This window comes from Balaenoptera physalus, assembly GCF_965194825.1.
Source record: "Balaenoptera physalus genome assembly, chromosome: 4".
NCBI classification, from domain to species: Eukaryota; Metazoa; Chordata; class Mammalia; order Artiodactyla; family Balaenopteridae; genus Balaenoptera; species Balaenoptera physalus.
The window spans coordinates 70,189,311-70,209,162 of record NC_138891.1 but is presented as its reverse complement, the minus strand read 5'-3'; the positions used below and the strand labels follow the sequence as shown (position 1 = coordinate 70,209,162).

The following is a 19,852-nucleotide window of genomic DNA, read 5'->3' as shown; positions in this document are numbered from 1 at the left end:
TCTGTTTGTATCATCTTTAATTTCTTTCATCACTGTCTTATACTTTTCTGCATACAGGTCTTTTGTTGCCCTAGGTAGGTTTATTCCTAGGTATTTTATTCTTTTTGTTGCAGTGGTGAATAGGAGTGTTTACTTAATTTCTCCTTCAGATTTTTCATCATTAGTGTATAGGAATGCAAGAGATTTCTGTGCATTAATTTTGTATACTGAAACTTTACCAAATTCATTGATGAGCTCTGGTAGTTTTCTGGTGGCATCTTTAGGATTTTCTATGTATAGTATCATGTCATCTGCAAACAATGACAGTTTTCCTTCTTCTTTTCCAGTTTGTATTCCTTTTATTTCTTTTTCTTCTCTGATTGCCGTGGCTAGGACTTCCAAAACTATATTGAATAATAGTGGTGAGAGTGGACATCCGTGTCTTGTTCCTGATCTTAGAGGAAATGCTTTCAGTTTTTCACCATTTAGAATGATGTTTGCTGTGGGTTTGTCATATATGGCCTTAATTATGTTGAGGTAGTTTCCCTCTATGCCCACTTTCTGGAGATTTTTTTATCATAAATGGGTGTTGAATTTTGTCAAAAACTTTTTCTTTATTTATTGAGATGATCATATGGTTTTTATTCTTCAATTTGTTAATATGGTGTACCACATTGATTGATTTGTGTATATTGAAGAATCCTTGCATCCCTGGGATAAATCCCACTTGATCATGGTGTATGATCCTTTTAATGTGCTGGTGGATTCTGTTTGCTAGTATTTTTTGTTGAGGATTTTTCATCTATGTTCATCAGTGATATTGGCCTGTAGTTTTCTTTCTTTGTGACATCTTTGTCTGGTTTTGGTATCAGGGTGATGGTGGCCTCATAGAATGAGTTAGGGAGTGTTCCTTCCTCTGCAATTTTTTGGAAGAGTTTGATAAGGATGGGTGTTAGCTCTTCTCTAAATGTTTGATAGAATTCACCTGTGAAGCCATCTGGTCCTGGACTTTTGTTTGTTGGAAAATTTTTAATCCCAGTTTCAATTTCATTACTTGTGATTGGTCTCTTCATATTTTCTATTTCTTCCTGGTTCAGTCTTGGAAGGTTATACCTTTCTAAGAATTTGTCCATTTCTTCCAGGTTGTCCATTTTATTGGCATAGAGTTGCTTGTAGTAGTCTCTTAGGATGCTTTGTATTTCTGTGGTGTCTGTTGTAACTTCCCCTTTTTCTTTCTAATTTTATTGATTTGAGTCCTCTCCCTCTTTTTCTTGATGAGTCTGGCTAATGCTTTATCAATTTTGTTTATCTTCTCAAATAACCAGCTTTTAGTTTTACTGATCTTTGCTGTTGTTTTCTTTGTTTCTATTTCACTGTTTTCTGCTCTGATCTTTATGATTTCTTTCCTTCTTCTAACTTTGGGTTTTGTTTGTTCTTCTTTCTCTCGTTCCTCTAGGTGTAGGGTTAGATTGTTTATTTGAGATTTTTCTTGTTTCTTGAGGTAGGCTTGTATAGCTATCAACTTCCCTCTTAGAACTGCTTTTGCTGCATACCATAGGTTTTGGATCGTAATATTTCATTGCCCTTTGTCTCTAGGTATTTTTTGATTACCTCTTTGGTTTCTTCCAGGATCTCTTGGTTAGTTAGTATCGTATTGTTTAGCTTCCATATGTTTGTGTTTTTTTATGTTTTTTTTCCCTGTAATTGATATCTAATCTCATAGTGTTGTGGTCAGAAAAGATGCTTGATATGATTTCAGTTTTCCTAAATTTACTGAGGCCTGATTTGTGACCCAAGATGTGATCTATCCTGGAGAATGTTCTGTGTGCACTTGAGAAGAAAGTGTAATCTGCTGTTTTTGGATGGAATGTCCTATAAATATCAATTAAGTCTCTCTGGTCTATTGTTTCATTTAAAGCTTGTGTTTCCTTATTAATTTTCTGTTTGGATAATCTGTCCATTGTTGTAAGTGAGGTGTTCAAGTCCCCCACTATTATTGTCTTACTGTCAGCTTCCTCTTTTATATCTGTTAGCAGTTGCCTTATGTATTGGGGTGCTCCTATGTTGGGTGCATATATATTTATAATTGTTCTATCTTCTTCTTGGATTGATCCCTTGATCATTATGTAGTGTCCTTCCTTGTCTCTTGTAACATTCTTTATTTTAGTCTGTTTTATCTGATATGAGTGTTGCTACTCCAGCTTTCTTTTGATTTCCATTTGCATGGAATATCTTTTTCCATCCCCTCACTTTCAGTCTGTATGTGTCCCTAGGTCTGACGTGGGTCTCTTGTAGACAACATATATATGGGTCTTGTTTTTGTATCCATTCAGCGAGCCTATGTCTTTTGGTTGGAGCATTTAATCCATTCACATTTAAGGTAATTATCAATATGTATGTTCCTTTTACCATTTTCTTAGTTGTTATGGGTTTGTTTTTATAGGTCCTTTTCTCCACTTGTGTTTCCCACTTAGAGAAGTTCCTTTAGCATTTGTTGTAGAGCTGTTTTGGTGGTGCTGAATTCTCTTAGCTTTTGCTTGTCTGTAGAGCTTTTGATTTCTCCATCGAATCTGAATGAGATCCTTGCTGGTTAGAGTAATCTTAGTTGTAGGTTCTTCCCTTTCATGACTTTAGATACATCATGCCACTCCCTTCTGGCTTGTAGAGTTTCTGCTGAGAAATCAGCTGTTAACCTTATGGGAGTTCCCTTGTATGTTATTTGTCATTTTCCCTTGTTGCTTTCAATAATTTTTCTTTGTCTTTATCTTTGGTCAATTTGATTACTATGTGTCTTGGCATGTTTTTCCTTGGGATTATCCTGCCTGGGACTCTGTGTGCTTCCTGGACTTGGGTGGCTATTTGTCTTCCCATGTTAAGGAACTTTTCGACTATAATCTCTTCAAATATTTTCTCGGGTCCTTTCTGTCTCTCTTCTCCTTCTGGGACCCCTATAATGCAAATGTTGTTGCGTTTAATGTTGTCCCAGAGGTCTCTTAAGCTGTCTTCATTTCTTTTCATCCTTTTTTCTTTATTCTGTTCCATGGCAGTGAATTCCACTATTCTGTCTTCCAGGTCACTTATCCGTTCTTCTGCCTCAGTTATTCTGCTCTTGATTCCTTCTAGTGTATTTTTCATTTCAGTTATTGTATTGTTCATCTCTGTTTGTTTGGTCTTTAATTCTTCTAGGGGTTTGTTCTTTAATTCTTCCTGGTCTTTGTTAAACATTTCTTGCATCCTCTCGATCTTTGCCTCCATTCTTTTCCGAGGTCTTGGATCATCTTCACTATCATTATTCTGAATTCTTTTTCTGGAAGGTTGCTTATCTCCACTTCATTTAGTTGTTTTTCTGGGGTTTTAGCTTGTTCCTTCATCTGGTACATAGCCCTCTGCCTTTTCATCTTTTCTATCTTTCAGTGAATGTGGTTTTTGTTCCCCAGGCTGCAGGATTGTAGTTCTTCTTGCTTCTGCTGTCTGCCCTCTGGTGGATGAGGCTATCTAAGAGGCTTGTGCAAGTTTCCTGATGAGAGGGACTGGTGGTCGGTAGAGCTGACTGTTGCTCTGGTGGGCAGAGCTCAGTAAAACTTTAATCTACTTGTCTGCTGTTAGGTGGGGCTGGGTTCCCTCCCGTTGGTTGTTTGGCCTGAGGCAACCCAACACTGGAGCCTACCTGGGCTGTTTGGTGCGGCTAGTGGCGGACTCTGGGAGGGCTCATGCCAAGGAGTACTTCCCAGAACTTCTGCTGCCAGTGTCCTTGTCCCCACAGTGAGACATAGCCACCCCCCACCTCTGCAGGAGACCCTCCTACACTAGCAGGTAGGTCTGGTTCAGTCTCCTGTGGGGTCACTGCTCCTTCCCCTGGGTCCCGATGCGCACACTACTTTGTGTGTGCTCTCCAAAAGCAGAGTCTCTGTTTCCCCCAGTCCTGTCGAAGTCCTGCAATCAAATCCTGCTAGCCTTCAAAGTCTGATTCTCTAGGAATTCCTCCTCCTGTTGCCGGACCCCCAGGTTTGGAAGCCTGACGTGGGGCTCAGAAACTTCACTCCAGTGGGTGGACTTCTCTGGTATAAATGTTCTCCAGTTTGTGAGTCACCCACCCAGCAGTTATGGGATTTGATTTCATTGTGATTGCGCCCCTCCTACCATCTCATTGTGGCTTCTCCTTTGTCTTTGGGTTTGCGGTATCTTTTCTGGTGAGTTCCAGTGTCTTCCTGTCAATGATTGTTCAGCAGTTAGTTGTGATTCTGTTGCTCTCGCAAGAGGGAGTGAGAGCACGTTCTTCTACTCTGCCATCTTGAACCAATCTCGAGTGTGTGCTTTCTTTCCTGACATATAAATTAAAAAGTAATAGATCCTCTTGATCCTGTGTGTGTGTGTGTGTGTTTAGGTTTTGACTATTTTGCTTCTGTCTTTAGTCTGAGATCAGGGGGAGACCTTATTTAGAGATTTACAGTGTGATCCTAAAATGGCCTTTTGAGGTCTCCAACGAATGTCCAATGTGTTTATTGAGGTCTCTCCTTTCTGGCTTGTCTAGAAGTTCATCATATCCCGGCCCTGCCCAGCCATGGTATGTCCATTCAGTTATCAATCTTTCAGTAGTTGTTCTATGCTAGGCTTGAGGAATCTCATTCTGAGCATATGCAGTCTATCCATAAGCCCAAGAACCTCAGGAAATTCCCATACAGACTCCTGCCCCCAATTCCACCAGCTTCCTTTTCTCTGGCACCTTGCTCCACAAATCCAAGTCCCCTTAGCAATCCCAACCTCCAGTTTCTGACACCACAGCTCCAAAAAACCCAGAGTGCTATACCTCAGCTTCACCTTTCCATTTCAGGGTTGAACGGTGCCCATTGAAGAAAGCCAGGGTTGTAAATCAACTATACTTCAATAAAAGAAATTTTTAAAAGAAGAAAAAAAGAAAAGAAAGTCAAGATTAATATGGTGCTTACCCCATGCATTTTCCTTCTCTCAAAGATCAAAACCCTACAATTCCAGTTGACAAGTGCTTGGAAACTACTGTCTCATATAGTTTGTCCAGTTTTATAATTATTTATAATAGGAGGTTAAGTTTGATATTGATTATTCTGACTTCATGGAAGTTGACAGATGAAATTTTAAAAATAGGGAAATTTCATGTTTTAAGAATGTATTTCTATCATTAGTTGATCATTTCTGGGGCTGTTAAAGTATTCAGAATGATTTTCCAAAAGGTATAATAATGTTTAAATTGAAATAAGGGAATTTGAAAACATTCCCACTTTCATCCTTATCCCCAGAAAAGAAGACAGAGGCTGAGGCACACATCCTCTCACATAAAGTGTTAGGGGTATTCAACATACTTGCCTTGATTTTCAAACTCAATCATAGGGGGGCATTTGGTTACATACTGTGTACATGCTCACTTCATAAGAATTAATGGTGTTTTTAATTGGAAAATTGCACTGTTCCCCCAATATCTGCTCTCTGTCCCTAGAACATTCAGACTTCTGGAAATAATTTTTGTGATAACAGTGAATTGCAATATGATATATGCCCTCATCCACTGGTCTTCCTCTAATTCCCACTCCTCACCTTACTTCTATACTTGCAGGCTTCTGGCTAAAGGATAAGTCAAATGGCTTTGTGGTATTATGCCTCATTAGAAGGTAATATCATCACATCACTTATTTTAAATTGATGTCAAAATCATCCTCTACAAGAAAAAGAGACATGGTCAGATTTATCTGTGTGCTCTGTAAATAGATGACCAAATTGAGCCTTAAGCAAAATAGCCTTGATTAGCCTGTTACAGGGAAGAGAAACTCAGGACACATGATTTGGAGTCCATAAGGAAAGTGACTTTTCTCAACCTACTGCTCAGATGAACCCATTTTCATTTGTGATATCAGATATCACCTGAAAATTGTAACGAGAAAGTAAGTAATATGCCAGATACTGTGTTTAGCATACTACATTGTCTTGTTTAATAATCAAAACCTTATAGTGAAGGTATGATTAGTGTTAACTTACCGGTGAAGAAACTGAGCTTTAGGGAAATTAAGTAACTTGTCCAAGTTTAAAAATTAGGGAGATGAATATTTTTGTCTATCTGCCTCCAAAATTATGTTTCCAATACACTACAGTTTTCATGATTTTATGATGATATGTTTACCTGGTTGCCTTGTAAGTTTTTGCAAAGAAAGCATTAACAAAGAACCTTTAGTTTTAGAGAAATTAGCTCAGGAGTTTTCCAGTAAAAAATATCTCAAAAGTATATAAAGATTCCCATATCTACAGTTTTTTAAGTTATAAAATTAGACTTATTCTAGTCAAAGCAACCAAGTTTTTAAAAAATGCTTCATTTGAGATAATGTATTTCAGCATTTTCTTTGCCTCTTGTCAGGATGGGAAACAATAATTCTCTTGCTTGATTTAGTATAATTATGTCTGACAACACAGTTAACAAAGCAACTGCTAATATTCCAAAGATTTTCAAGTTCTGTGCATCTAAAAGTCACTAATGAGGTTAGTGAACCAGAAGCTTCACAGCCAAATATCCAAAGGTTAAGACCAAAGGAACTGTGTATCTCTGGAGTTGTTGGATGTAAATCGTGTTGCAAGAATCATCAAGTATTTAATTCCGTCCTTATGCACAACCCAATAAACAAGGTTTACAGCAAACAGGGAAGATGCATTTGTACATTAAAAAGAGTTTAGATTTTGGTTTCCAACTGGAAAGGAAAAAATCAAAACAAGGGGGTTCTTTGTACTAGCATATGTTTGAAAAATCAGTAATTTTTACATTTCGTAGGGAGAATCATTAGTCATAATTACTTATATAATAACAAAGTTTATTTTCTCTGATTACCTTTTCTTTTACATTTTACATTTTGTTTTCTTAATAATAATATATCACTACTATTTCTCTTTGGTAGTTAAACACTGTTTTTGAAATAACAATATTTTATCACGACTGCTTAATTTCAAGAAATTATTTAACCGTTTAATATGAATGATAAAGCTATAGAAGGTTTAAGTCGAAGTGACGTTTTAGATTTCCTGGTTCAACAAACAGCTCTCTTTTACATTTAGGGGAACAGGGAGCCTAAGAAGGAAACTGAAAATCCCAATTTGAACACAAATTAGAGATATACAAGAATAAAAATCCGGGTCTCATGATGTCTTTTCACCAAATTATTTTGTTGGAGTAGACATTTTTTTAATTCCAAGAACTGTTGAGAATTCGAGGGGAATATAACAATTATAGTAGTTACCTTCATAAAGCTTAGACAGGTAGTGTTAGATTATGAAAAATGAGAAAACAAGGTAAAGAATTAGAAAGTGACTGGAGGAGGTGCTAAATTATGTAAGGTAATCAGGGGAGTTCTCTGAGATAGTCACGCTTGAGCAGTGACTTGAAAGAAATGAGGGATCAAGCCATGTTAATATGCTATTGAAGAGGTTTCCAGGAACAAAGAATATCAATTGTGTAGGACTTGAGATGGTTTATGCTTGTTATTTTTGGGAAACAGCAAGGAGACCAGTGGCTGCAGTGTGATGAGTATTCATTCATTCACTGCACATTCATCCCATGGATTATTATAGCCAGAGCAGTGAGAGGGGAAATGGGGATCCACAAAGAACTGGATGAAGATGAATCATAATATGGTACCATTTAATTTTATTAATCATACAGGATTATAAAAGTTGTGGATTCCTACTTGACTTAGAAAGCATACGTTTTACACGTAAAGCTAGAAGGAGCAAAAGTGGTTGTGATCGAATCACATAACATTCTTTACTTCTCAAAAAATGTATTCCAAGCAATTGTCACTCTAAAATGTAGAAACTTTTCAAGTTATGATGTCAAAGTCTTCTATGGAAAAGAATTAATCTCAAATAATTGTATAGGTCTTAAAAGAGCTTGCACATAGGTTATGTAATTTGATCTCTATAGCCCCATGAGTCTGTAGTACAATACAGGAAGTTGAGGTTCAGTGAGGTTAACTGATTTGCCAAAGGTCGCTTTGACAGTTTGAAAAATTATGAATGGATAATAAACCAGAAATGTAGAGACTCCAAATCGTTTTCCAGAAAATAATTTATTGTGTATTTCTTCATGTGTTGTGGGCAATTCTTTTTTTCTATTCTGTTCATTTTATGTTTTGATATTATTATTATTATTATAGGAAAATACAAATGGTTAGTTTTAAATTATGCAGTTTTATAAGCACTATTTATAAATAAAACATATAACCATGTGCATTATATAATGGACTGCAATAAAAAATGACAAGTAGAATAAATGAGTTGGAGAAAGGATGGAAAATATTTTTTGTGAATAAATTATTTGATCCAAAAGTGTTATATTTTCATCATGAACAATATTTGTCTGCAACCTATGAATGAATGATTGTTATTGGTATAAAATTTTCATGCATTATATGTTAGCTAATTATATGGGAAAAACTTGATTTTAAAAGAAGGACAATGATTTTGAGAAGTAATATTTATCATTTTACTTAACCTTCACCACATGCTTTGACTCTTCTACTATGGATTTTTTAGTGACAAATATAACATACATAAATAAGTGCACAAACGGTATAGAACTCAATGAATTTTCATAAAGTGAACACACATGTGTAGCTAGCTACCAGATCAAGAAATACATCATTGCCAGCACCCAAGAGTCCTCCCCTTGCTTCATCTTACTAATTACCCTCCCTGAACAAAGTTATTGCTCTCCTGAGTTCTACAGTAGATTAGTTTTACCTGCTTTTGAGCTTTATATAATTGAAATAATATAGCATGTAGCTGTATTTATTGTTTGGTTTATTTTTTTCCACATAATGTTGGTGAGAATCATCCATATTATTGCTTATAGTTGTAGTTTGTTTATTCTCACTGCTCTATAGTATCTTATTGTCAGAATACATTACATATCCAGTCTACTATTGATGGTCATTTCAGTTGTCTCCATTTTGGGGTTCTTCTGAATAGTGCTACTATGACCATTCTTGTACATGTCTTTTAGGAGATAGATAGTTAGAGATAGATAGATTGATTGATTAATAAATAGATAGCCTGATAGGTTTCATTGGGTATAAATCCAGAAGTAGAATTGTTGAATTATAAGATATACTTATATTTATCAATACTGCCAAACAGCTTTTCAGAGTGGTTTTACCAATTTGTTCTACCATCATTTACATATGAGAGGTCCAGTTGCTCCACATCCTTTCCAACACTTGGCATTATCTATTATCTCATTTTAGCTATACTTGAATGTAACCCGTGATGGATTTTTCCAGCTTTATTGAGGTAGAGTTGGCAATTAAAAATTGTACAGCTTGATGATTTGATATACATGTACACTGTGAAATACTCATCACAATCAAACTAATTAACATATCCATAGTTACATTTTTCTTTCTTTTTTTGGTTTTTTTTTTTGTGGTGAGACACTATCTTATGATCCAGGAATCCCACTTAGGAATATATCCAAAAAAATGAAATCAAGATCTTGAAGAAATGTCTGCATTCCAATGTTTATTTCAGCATTATTCACAATAGCCAAGATATGGAAACAACCTAAGCACCAGTGAACAGATGATTAAAAAAACATGATATACATATATCTATATATAGATATATATAATTCAATCTTAAAAAGAAGGAAATCCTGCCATTTGCTACAACATGGCAGGTATTAGACAAAGTGAAATAAATCAGATGCAGAAAGACAAATATGTGGAATTTAGATATTTGGACTCTAAAACAGGCAAACTCATAGAAGCAGAGAGTAGAGTGATAGTTACCTGGGGGGAGGGAGAAATGGAGAGATGTTGGTTAAGGGGTACAAAGTTTTAGTTATGCAAGATGAATTAGTTTTGGAGAGCTAATGTACAAGAATGTGACTATAGTTAACAGTATTATATTGTATACTTGAAATTTGCTAGAAGAGCAGATCTTAAATGCCTTCACCAAATTTTTAAATGTGAAAATTATTGCCCCTACTTTATAGATGATAAAACAAAGATATATCAAAATTAAATAGCACATCCAAAATTATGCAGCTAAATAAACAGAATCAATACTGTCACTCAGCTCTATCTTATCACGTAGTCTTTGCTGTTTCCTTAAAATATTTTTATTATTTACTTCAAGAAGAGTAAATTGAGTGCTAAATATGCTGGACTTCCTAATAAGCACTGACGAGGAACATGTCTTTGTGAGCAAAAGCTTGCAGTGTATAGGACAGGAGCAAGAAAAACCATCATGACACAAGGCAAAATGCATTAAATACACTTTGGGGAAAAAAAAGTAAATACCATGAGAAGCTAAAGGAGGGAAAATTCACAATAACCTGCAATAACTGAGAAAAACATTTGCCATTATTTTATTGGATAGAGAATTAGAGAGGACAGTTGAACAAAGTACAATTTGAGGGTTAAGAGGTGTGAGCATGTCGAGGAATTAGTATGTGATGAAAACACTGTTGGCAGTGATAGTCAACCATGAAGGAAATATAACATTTTATCCATACAGCCATCAAATTCCCTAAATTTCTGTCTCCTTATTCCTCATGATACTTATATCTAAAGGAGAATGCCATTCAAATAGGGGTGGGATGGGCCAAGACTGGCACAGTTAGAGGCTGGCTAAGAAGGAAGTGTCTCATCTTGTGCAGTGGCGGAGCCTGAGACTGATGGGAGAATCCAGAACCTGAGTAGGTTATCAGTGGTCAAAGTGCAGAGAGAAGAACAGGAAGAAATATGGGAGAGGGATCAAGGTAGAGTGTGAAGCTATGAAGTTGGGGATCAGCGAGAAGAATTCTGGAGAGAGTAGATTAAAGTCAGATGGATGGGGAGAGATTGAAAAGGGTCCTGAGTGCTGGTCTTGAGCTTAAGTGGTGTTCCATTATTCACTCATCATCTGGAATGAAATGAGTGGGTGATCCAACTTTCCAAGACAAGGCTAGGATGAATAGGCATTTGGAATGTGAGAAGAATTGGTCATATAATGACTTGTACAATGCTAGAACAACAACAACAAGTTGTGCAAATGCTGCTAAAAATGTGAGTGCTCAAAATTAATTTCAAAACACTATCAAAGGTCATAGTCATATTCTGCTGAAATGAAGGTCAGTTTAAGTTGAACAAATTAAAGATTTGGAAAGATTTTAGAGTAATAAATGTGAAAAATAAACCTAGCATTTCACATACTTACACACATGATGTGCATGTGGGTGTGTTTCTGTTTCATCAACAAACGTTTATTCTATAAGCCTTGCTATGTACCTACATGGAACTGAGCACTCAAGATTATAGATATAAGTAAATACTATTCGTTAGATGCAACATGACTACTAGTTAGTTTTACAAAAGGGAAAAGAACCCTGCTTATACTAGTTATTTACTCTGCTTTCATTATATGTCCTGGATTGAGATAGTCTAGGGTTTTGTCACCTTGGCTCAAAACCTGCCTATCTCCATTACACTTTAGAATTATTATCATTCTGAACATAATTTTTATAACCTCAGAACCTCTTCTGAATATATGTGATTGCCCAAGTCTTTGCCAAAGATTTTTTAAATGTATGTGTATATGTTGTTTTAGCTATAGTAGGAACAATCTATGTAGGATAAAGCTTAACTTATGGCATAGGGTCCTGGATGCTGGAGCAGATATAATCATCTATGACAAAAACACAGAATTAAATGTCTAGTTACATGATTGATTGTATTTTTCTTGCTATAAGAAAAAACTTAATAATAATGCATTGGAGTTCTTGTAAAACTTCTATAAGCTTACAACATGCTTTCATATCCAACCTCTTATTTTCCTTAAAATAACTTAATTTGCAGTTGAAAATATGAAATTCAAAGAAGTTTAACCACTTACCTAAAGTTACACAGCTAATATGTATGGATCCAGAAACAAAACCCTGATTTTCCTACTCCAAGTAGAGGACTCTTGATTTCTCATTACACAAATAGAGTGATAATAGCAAGTATATTGTAAATTCTTTGATGCCCAACTTTATATTGAAATTGTGAACATATTGTAAAGGTTGCACTTAGAATGATTGTCCAAGCAGGCTTAGTGTTCTTAAGGTTTTCCTCCCCATTTCTAGGAAGTTGGCTGTGCCCCACAGAAGTGCCTGCACTAAGCTTTTGCCATTTTTTTCCTCCTGAAATGTTTTTCCCTGGCCGGGTATTATCAATTGCCTAATTTCTGAATTCTGACTCTGCATAGTCCCTTTAAAATATTAAATGGGATATTTCACTTGACTTTTTATATCTGATTATCACCTGGATACTATATCTGGGCTCCCCATTCACCAACTCAGAATTTCAAGGCTCAATCCTTACCTAATGCTATTCCTGGCTCACGCTCCTGGGACTTCAGTCCCTGCCCAATTTTCTGGACTTTCGCTCTTCTAGGAGCAGACTTTAAACAACTGTGAAACTAAATGGAAACCTAGGAGTTCACTATTTATTAAATAAAAATATTATTTTCATATGTATAAAAGACAGCATAGTAATTATACCTGGTGGGCATGGTTGTGATGATGGCTTGCCTCCAATCAACAGCTTGGTACCAAAAGAAGGCTTGGTTAAGTGGTAAGGAAGCATTGTGTGGCATTGGAAAAAGTACTGAACCAGCAGCCAGGGGCCAGGGTTCTAGCCCAGGGTCTGGATCTGCCTCTAATATACTATGACTCACAAAACAATTATTTAACTATCATGGGCTTCCGTTACTTTGTTAAATAAGGGCAGTAAGCAGCTTTCTATCTACAAATTTTCATATTTCTGTGAGGTATACTTATAAGTAAATAGATATTACACGTATGATAAGATGTATTTATACACACAATTCCTTGCCCCATATATTTCTCCCACCTTCTATTATGAGGTCTGAAGTCTTATATGTAGAATTTATTCATTGAACTTTGAAGAGTCCCTTAGCATCTAGAGTTCATTAATATTGAGCTAGACCTAGAAACAAAAGCTTTGAGATTATTTGGATTAGTTTGTTTTAAAAAATATAACTAATAAAATCTGTGCTAAATTTTTAGGTTTTTCTAGGTCTTTTTAACCTAATCCTAGAAGGAAACCAGAACTTTTAGATTATCTTATAAATTTAATCAGAATCACTTTGATTCCTATACTTGGCAATGGTTAAACTCTGTCCTAATAATATTGAGACAAGGTCATAGGAGAGCCCATTGTTCAGCACACAGGACCATAATTTAGGATTTTTGTGTTGCCAGACAAGGAATATGCAGTAGTTTCATTTTTTCCCCTTACTTTCTCTAGTTACTTCATTTATCTGATTCTTCATTTTTTATTGAGAAATAATTCATATACCATAAAATTCATGTTTTTACACTATATGCTTCAATGGTTTTGTTCATATAGTTGTGCAATCTAATCCCAGGACACTTTCGTCTCTCCAAAAAAGCCATCACTTCCCATTTACCCATCTCCTCAGCCCTTGGCAACCGCTAATCTATGTTTTGTCTCTGGATTTGCCTATTCTGGATATTTCATATACATTGGATCATGCAACGTGACCTTTTGTATCTGGCTTCTTCCACTTAGCATAATGTTTTTGAGGTTCATCTGTGTTGTCACATGAATCAGTACTCCATCCTTTTTAATAGCTAAATAATATCTCATTGTATGGATATATCACATTTGTTCATCCATTCATCCATTGATAGATGTTTGAATTGTTTCCACATTATGAATAATGCTGCTATGAATATTTGTGTACAAGTTCACACGTGGAGATATATTTTCATTTCTCATATGTATGTACCTAGAAGTAGAATTGCTAGATCATATGGTAACTGTATGTTTAACCTTTTGTGGAATTGCCAAACTATGTCCCACAGCTGCTGCATTATTTACATTTTGACCAGCTAGGTATGAGGATTGTAGTTTCTCTAAACCCTCAGCAACACCTTTTATTGTCCATCTTTTTTGATAAGGCCATCATAGCAGATGTGAAATGGTACCACATAGTCAATTGTTTCTCTGGTTCTTAAGCCACTATGTTTACTTAAAACTGAGAGTATTCTGTGACATCATATTTTTATTATCAATAAAATTATTATTATTGAAATATTATTATTATTACTATTATTATTATTTTAATGGGTGCAACCACCTTTCCATCTCCCATCCCATATTTTTTAGTCTCATTTTTTTGGATCTATAACTTTTGAACCATTTAAAATCAACAGAGTCCTTTCGGCAGTGTCTTTATCCTTGAAGACCTTCATCCATCCCCACAGATGCATCACCGTAGCTCCCTAGAAGTGAAGCCAGGGGATTAGTCTGCAAGAATCACCTCCAAGGACATGGTTTCAACAGCTTTAGTTCCACATATTCCTCAATAACTTAACCCCAGGTGTAACTGCATTAAATCACTGGGGCCTTTCATTGAAAGTGTTACAAGGAAGAGATTCTTCTAGCACTTAGTGAAGACGGCAATGACTATTGTGAATATGTTTGACATGTAGGATTCTTATTTACTTGTAGCTGACAAGATGCTATCACATTTGTTTTTCTTCTGCTTTTCTTTGAAGGGGAGGAATTTCTTCTTTCCATGAAATACATTTTCTTCATTTGACATGTTAGGATTTGATTTTATTGTATTGATTATAAAATCTCATTGTAAGTCACTGAACAAGACTCAGGCAGAAAAGGTGAACTTGAGAGGCAGTGATTGTGAAGCAATAACTGTGAGTTCTGGCATTGATGCAGTAATTTTGCTGTTGTTGTTTAACTTTGTATTAATCATATAACCTTTTGGTTGTCTCACTTATCAAATGGTGAAGGTGAGGTAGAGGACTTTTAAGGTTCCTTCTTGAACTAAAACTCTCATATGTTTCACTGGAGATCATACAGTATAGTAGTAAAATTTTTCTACTACTTTTTCCTGATATTTTTACTTGAAATTTTGATTACTAAGTAAAAAAAAAAAGTTTCAAAGAAATTAACAGGAAAGTTACTGACGTTAAGCAAAGAGGTAGTATACTAGTGATTTTATGGAACAAGCTTTGAGTATTTCATAGATTTGTGAACATATAGGGTAGTCCCTTCAAAAACGTCTGCTGAGCCTGTGTGTGCTGTGATTGTGTTATATTTTGATTCCCACGGTTACATTTTATATGCTAAGGGCCACAAAAATGCACAATGGCTATTCTCTTAAATTTTCAAAACATTATACTGAGATCAGAGCTTGGACATGGGCACAGTCTTGAGTGATATTAATCGAAGAAATGATTCAAGCCTGACAGTTGTGTTCTGTGGAGTAAGGTTGTTTAGAAAGGAAATCTCGTTTCTTGATTTTGTATGATAAATCTTTAAACCAAATGCTAATAGAAATTACGTGCAATTATTTCTCAGTTTTTCTTAACAGAGGACCTATATTTCAGGCTCATTGGATTTAAATATTTGCTGATTCATTATTAAATCCTTTCTCTCTTTTGTATCTTCTTTTTTTTTTTTTTTTTCTGCAGGATGTTTTCACTCCAGAATGCAAATTTAAGGAATCTGTGTTTGAAAACTACTATGTGATTTATTCTTCCACACTGTACCGTCAGCAAGAATCAGGCCGAGCATGGTTTCTGGGACTCAATAAGGAAGGTCAAATTATGAAGGGGAACAGAGTGAAGAAAACCAAGCCCTCATCACATTTTGTACCAAAACCTATTGAAGGTACAAGACAAGCTTCTTTTCTTTAGACCCTGACCTGTGTGTTGATGCCAGTTCCGCTCCTTGACCTTTCACTCAGTAGATTGTTTGTCATGCAACAGATCAGAACAAAGATTCAGAAAACATAATAGTACCTCTTCCTATCAAAAAATAAAATTCCATTAAAAATACTTGACACTTAGAAAACACTGCTTGAATATAGAGGCTAGCAAGTTCTTGAAAGTAGAAAAATAGTGGTAGTGACCATTTGGAATGTAATTTCCTTTTTTTTTTTTTTTTTAAATTAATAGCTACTTTATTTATTTATTTATTTAATTTATTTTTGGCTGTGTTGGGTCTTCGTTTCTGTGCGAGGGCTTTCTCTAGTTGCGGGCAAGCGGAGGCCACTCTTCTTCATCGCGGTGCGCGGGCCTTTCAGTATCGCGGCCCCTCCCGTTGCGGGGCACAGGCTCCAGACGCGCAGGCTCAGCAGCTGTGGCTCACGGGCCCAGTTGCTCCGCGGCATGTGGGATCTTCCCAGACCAGGGCTCGAACCCGTGTCCCCTGCATTAGCAGGCAGATTCTCAACCACTGCGCCACCAGGGAAGCCCCTCCTTTTTTATTGAACACAATAATTTAATTTCTCAGGCTACACTCTTGAAAAAACCAATAATACTATTATAATGCTTTAAAGTTTTCACAGGTCTTTTAGAAATATGTTTATATCCTAATTGCTACATCTTTGTGAACAAATCTCATAATATAATGTATTAATTTTTATTTGTATTTTTTAAGGAAAGAAAATAATATTCTATTTACTGTGCTAATAAATATTACAGTTTTAAAATTTTATCCCTCTCAACTGAGCCTGTAACTTCCCCTCCCTTGATCATTTAATATAGTGTTCATTTATTTCAGTTGATCAGTGGAATAAATAATTTTATGCTGAGGAAACCCATTTTTGGCAACTTGTTCCCTAAGCAGGATGAGAATCTCCCATTGAGGTGACCACATTTACTGTATTCAGTCAAGCTTTTTAATACAGGCTAAGAAAGCAGCAGTGGAGTGGACATTTACCAACATAACACTCTTCTCTAAAAGTCACATTATAATCACTTAAGACATTAGTTCAGCTTCCTCGTCCAAAGAAATGAGAAAATTGAGGCAGTGCATTGCTATTCTGTGATTTAGCCAGGCTTACTGTCCCCTAAATATCTATAAGGTATGGTCAAGTCCACCAGTGTAGGGACACAGTGCCTGCTGCAGATTACCTATGACTGTAACAGTCAGCAAACATCTGTTAAATCAATACTATGTTCAAAGCACTGGGGGGAAATGTGACGTTCAAAGCTCCTAGTCTTTCTCAAGCCTCCCCTCACACCCTGTGCTTTTAACCACACAAAATAGAACTTTCTTCTGTTCTACATTTTTACTGCTTGTAATACATTTTTACTATTTTGAGCTTTATGTAGGGTTTTTTTTTTGCCCTTCTGTCCTCAAAATTTCCATTCATGTGTCTGGAGAATGCCTGTCAGTCCTTGTAAAGAATTAATTCAAGAGTTAGTACTTCTATGACAGCCTCCCTGACTTTCTTCAAGTAGAATTAAATATTCTGTCACCTTATTATTGTATCTTGTTCTCTCTTCTAGAAATTATCACATTGTATTAAATTCACCTATTTACCACTCTGTCTCTTCTTATCCATAATTAGATCACTTGTTAAATGACAGAATGTTTTATTTTTCTCATATCTCCTTGTATCTTGTACAATACGTGACATATCATAGAGAGCTATTCCATAATCATTGTCAACTGAATAAGTGAACAAGCGAATGAACAAATGAAGACATAGGTAAGTATAAAGACAAAGAAGAACTAGTCTCCAGGAAACTTTATAATATCCTTGGAGATATGAAGTATGTTTACTAATGGCAGTAGTGTAATGTAAAAAGTGATAGATTAAATGTTGCCGGAAATGATATTGGGATTTATAGAAAGAGCCAGCACTTCCACCAAAAGGAAGATATTGGAAAGTTGATACTGAAACATACCTTCAGGGCTAGGTCAGGTTCAGAACATTTGAGATGAGAGGTGGGGATTAGGTAGACAAAAACACTCCAGGTGCAGAGTGAGTAAACTATTAAAACTATTGCACCATTTTTATTTGTGCATTTAAGTTGATTTTTTTGTTGTTGTAATAAAAGTAGTGCATGCTCATTAACAATTTTTGGAAAATTCAGGAGAGTATAAAGGAAAAGTAAAAAATCCTTGTGTTTTGTTTATTCCTTTTATGAATAATGCATTTCATACTAAATCCCTCCCCCCCACCCCCAAAAAGAAGAAACACCTGTAACCTACCCTCCTGATCATGACTTCTGTCTGCATTTTGGCTAATCAAGCTTCTTCTTGGGTCTGTATGATCATGTACACATTTCTAAGAGAAATGTATACAATTACCGTGTTCCGAGTTTGAGAGCTGACTTAATTCTTCATATTTGCTGCATTTCAGTACAAATGTGGGAAAAGAAAACCAGACATTCCCAGTTGTATATGTTAGAATTAGGTTTGGTTGTGTACAACACAAAACCCATGTTAAGAGCAGCTTAATCATACAAAGTTTTATTGTCTCACCAACCAAATCTAGAAACCCGCTGTCCAGGGCTGGTTCTGCAGCTCTGCAATTGTTAGCGACCTTGGCTATGTCCAGCTTTGAGTGCCACTCTCGTTTTGTTTTTGTTTTTCAAATAGCTCTGCCTTTTTCCCAGTCCTGATGGCGATATCATTTTGAATGTCAGGATTCCCAAAATTAAGCTCCGTCAGTGTGAGGATCTTTAAGTCATGCACAGGTTGCATGATAATAATAACCCACCAGCCCCTTTCCCTTCACCCTCCATCCTGTGTTTAGAACCTAGGCGGTGTTAATAAGGGGTTGCAAGGGCATCTATTCAGACAGATGGATGGACTTGATATTTAAACCCATTACCACATACATTGCACATCAAACTTTACTTACCCTCCCCTGGAATTTAAGACAACAGTGCAGGCTTCACCATTCCCAGTTTTGTCCTTTCAGAGCATTGTTCACACCACAGATAAGTAACTCCCCCAGATTTAATTGTCTGGATGGTGACCTCCCCCTTTAGCTTCAGATACATGAGCCAAATACTCTCTGACAAAGAACAAGAAACAATCTCTGCCTTTTCTCCTCCCTCCTCCTTCAAGGAGTTCATTGCTCAGCTCTTGCAAGTGGTTGGATATTCAGAATCTAGTTCCTTCCCCCTGAAAAGAATGTGTGCTCTTTCCAAGATTTAAGCTTCAAGAACTTAATCCTGGAGTGAGAAATACATTTCCAAAGTGAAATTAGTAAATATCAATTGCGAGCCATTGATACAGAAATATTAAACTTGGACTAAAGGAACACTTAACCAGTTTCTACCAATTTATTTTCTAGTGGGAAGATAAGACTAACACAACATGCATATATACTCACACACCTTTAGGACAGTTACAGATTACCCTTTCTGTCTGTTAGAACTGTTGCTTTAAGCTAATAGAACCTAATTGAAGTCCCAGCAGTATATAATGTAGATCATTGGTTCCCAAACATCAGTATCAAAACCATCTGGAGTGGTTTTAAAAGCTACCAATTCTCAGATCAAATCTCCAAAGGATTCTGATTTTATCATCCAAGTTATTTTGATGGCAACCAGGTTTGAAACTCAGTGTTCTAAACTGAATTTGGTGTTTCAACGCTCATTTTGATCCAGTCTGGCCGTAGGCCATTATTTAAATGTATTCAAATTAGTATGATCTATATATTGGACTAAGGCTAATCTAATATAGAGTAAATTGTCACTCTGACACCATGGAATTAAATATATTAAACACATTAATATATTTAATTACCTTTCCTACTGCTATTAGGATGGTTGTACTTTAGTGCTGGGTTAAATTACTATACAGAGTTAGTGGAGATAATACCAACTATTGTACCACATTGATCACTAAGAAAGAGTAACTTGATAGTAATCAATTAGTCAAGGATAAACAAATGTCTAATTCTTCTAATAAAAATTTTACCAATGATTTGCTAAGTAATTTTGTGAAAATAATTTTTTACTTCAACCTGGGTAATCTCTGGAGATGCAGTTGATTATAAATTCCATCTATTTCACAGGAATAAT

The 19,852-nt window shown here is 35.9% G+C and overlaps 1 protein-coding gene across 6 annotated transcripts in view; it reads left to right on the top strand.

The window, feature by feature from the left end:
- The window catches only part of FGF12 (fibroblast growth factor 12), a 538,421-nt gene that overhangs the window by 502,420 nt on the left and 16,149 nt on the right, over positions 1-19,852 (top strand). For all 6 annotated transcript variants that reach the window (XM_082461586.1, XM_082461585.1, XM_082461584.1 and 3 more), the window contains one exon: positions 15,494-15,692. In XM_082461586.1, coding sequence (XP_082317712.1) covers positions 15,494-15,692 — 199 coding nt within the window. The remainder of the gene's footprint in view (positions 1-15,493; positions 15,693-19,852) is intronic.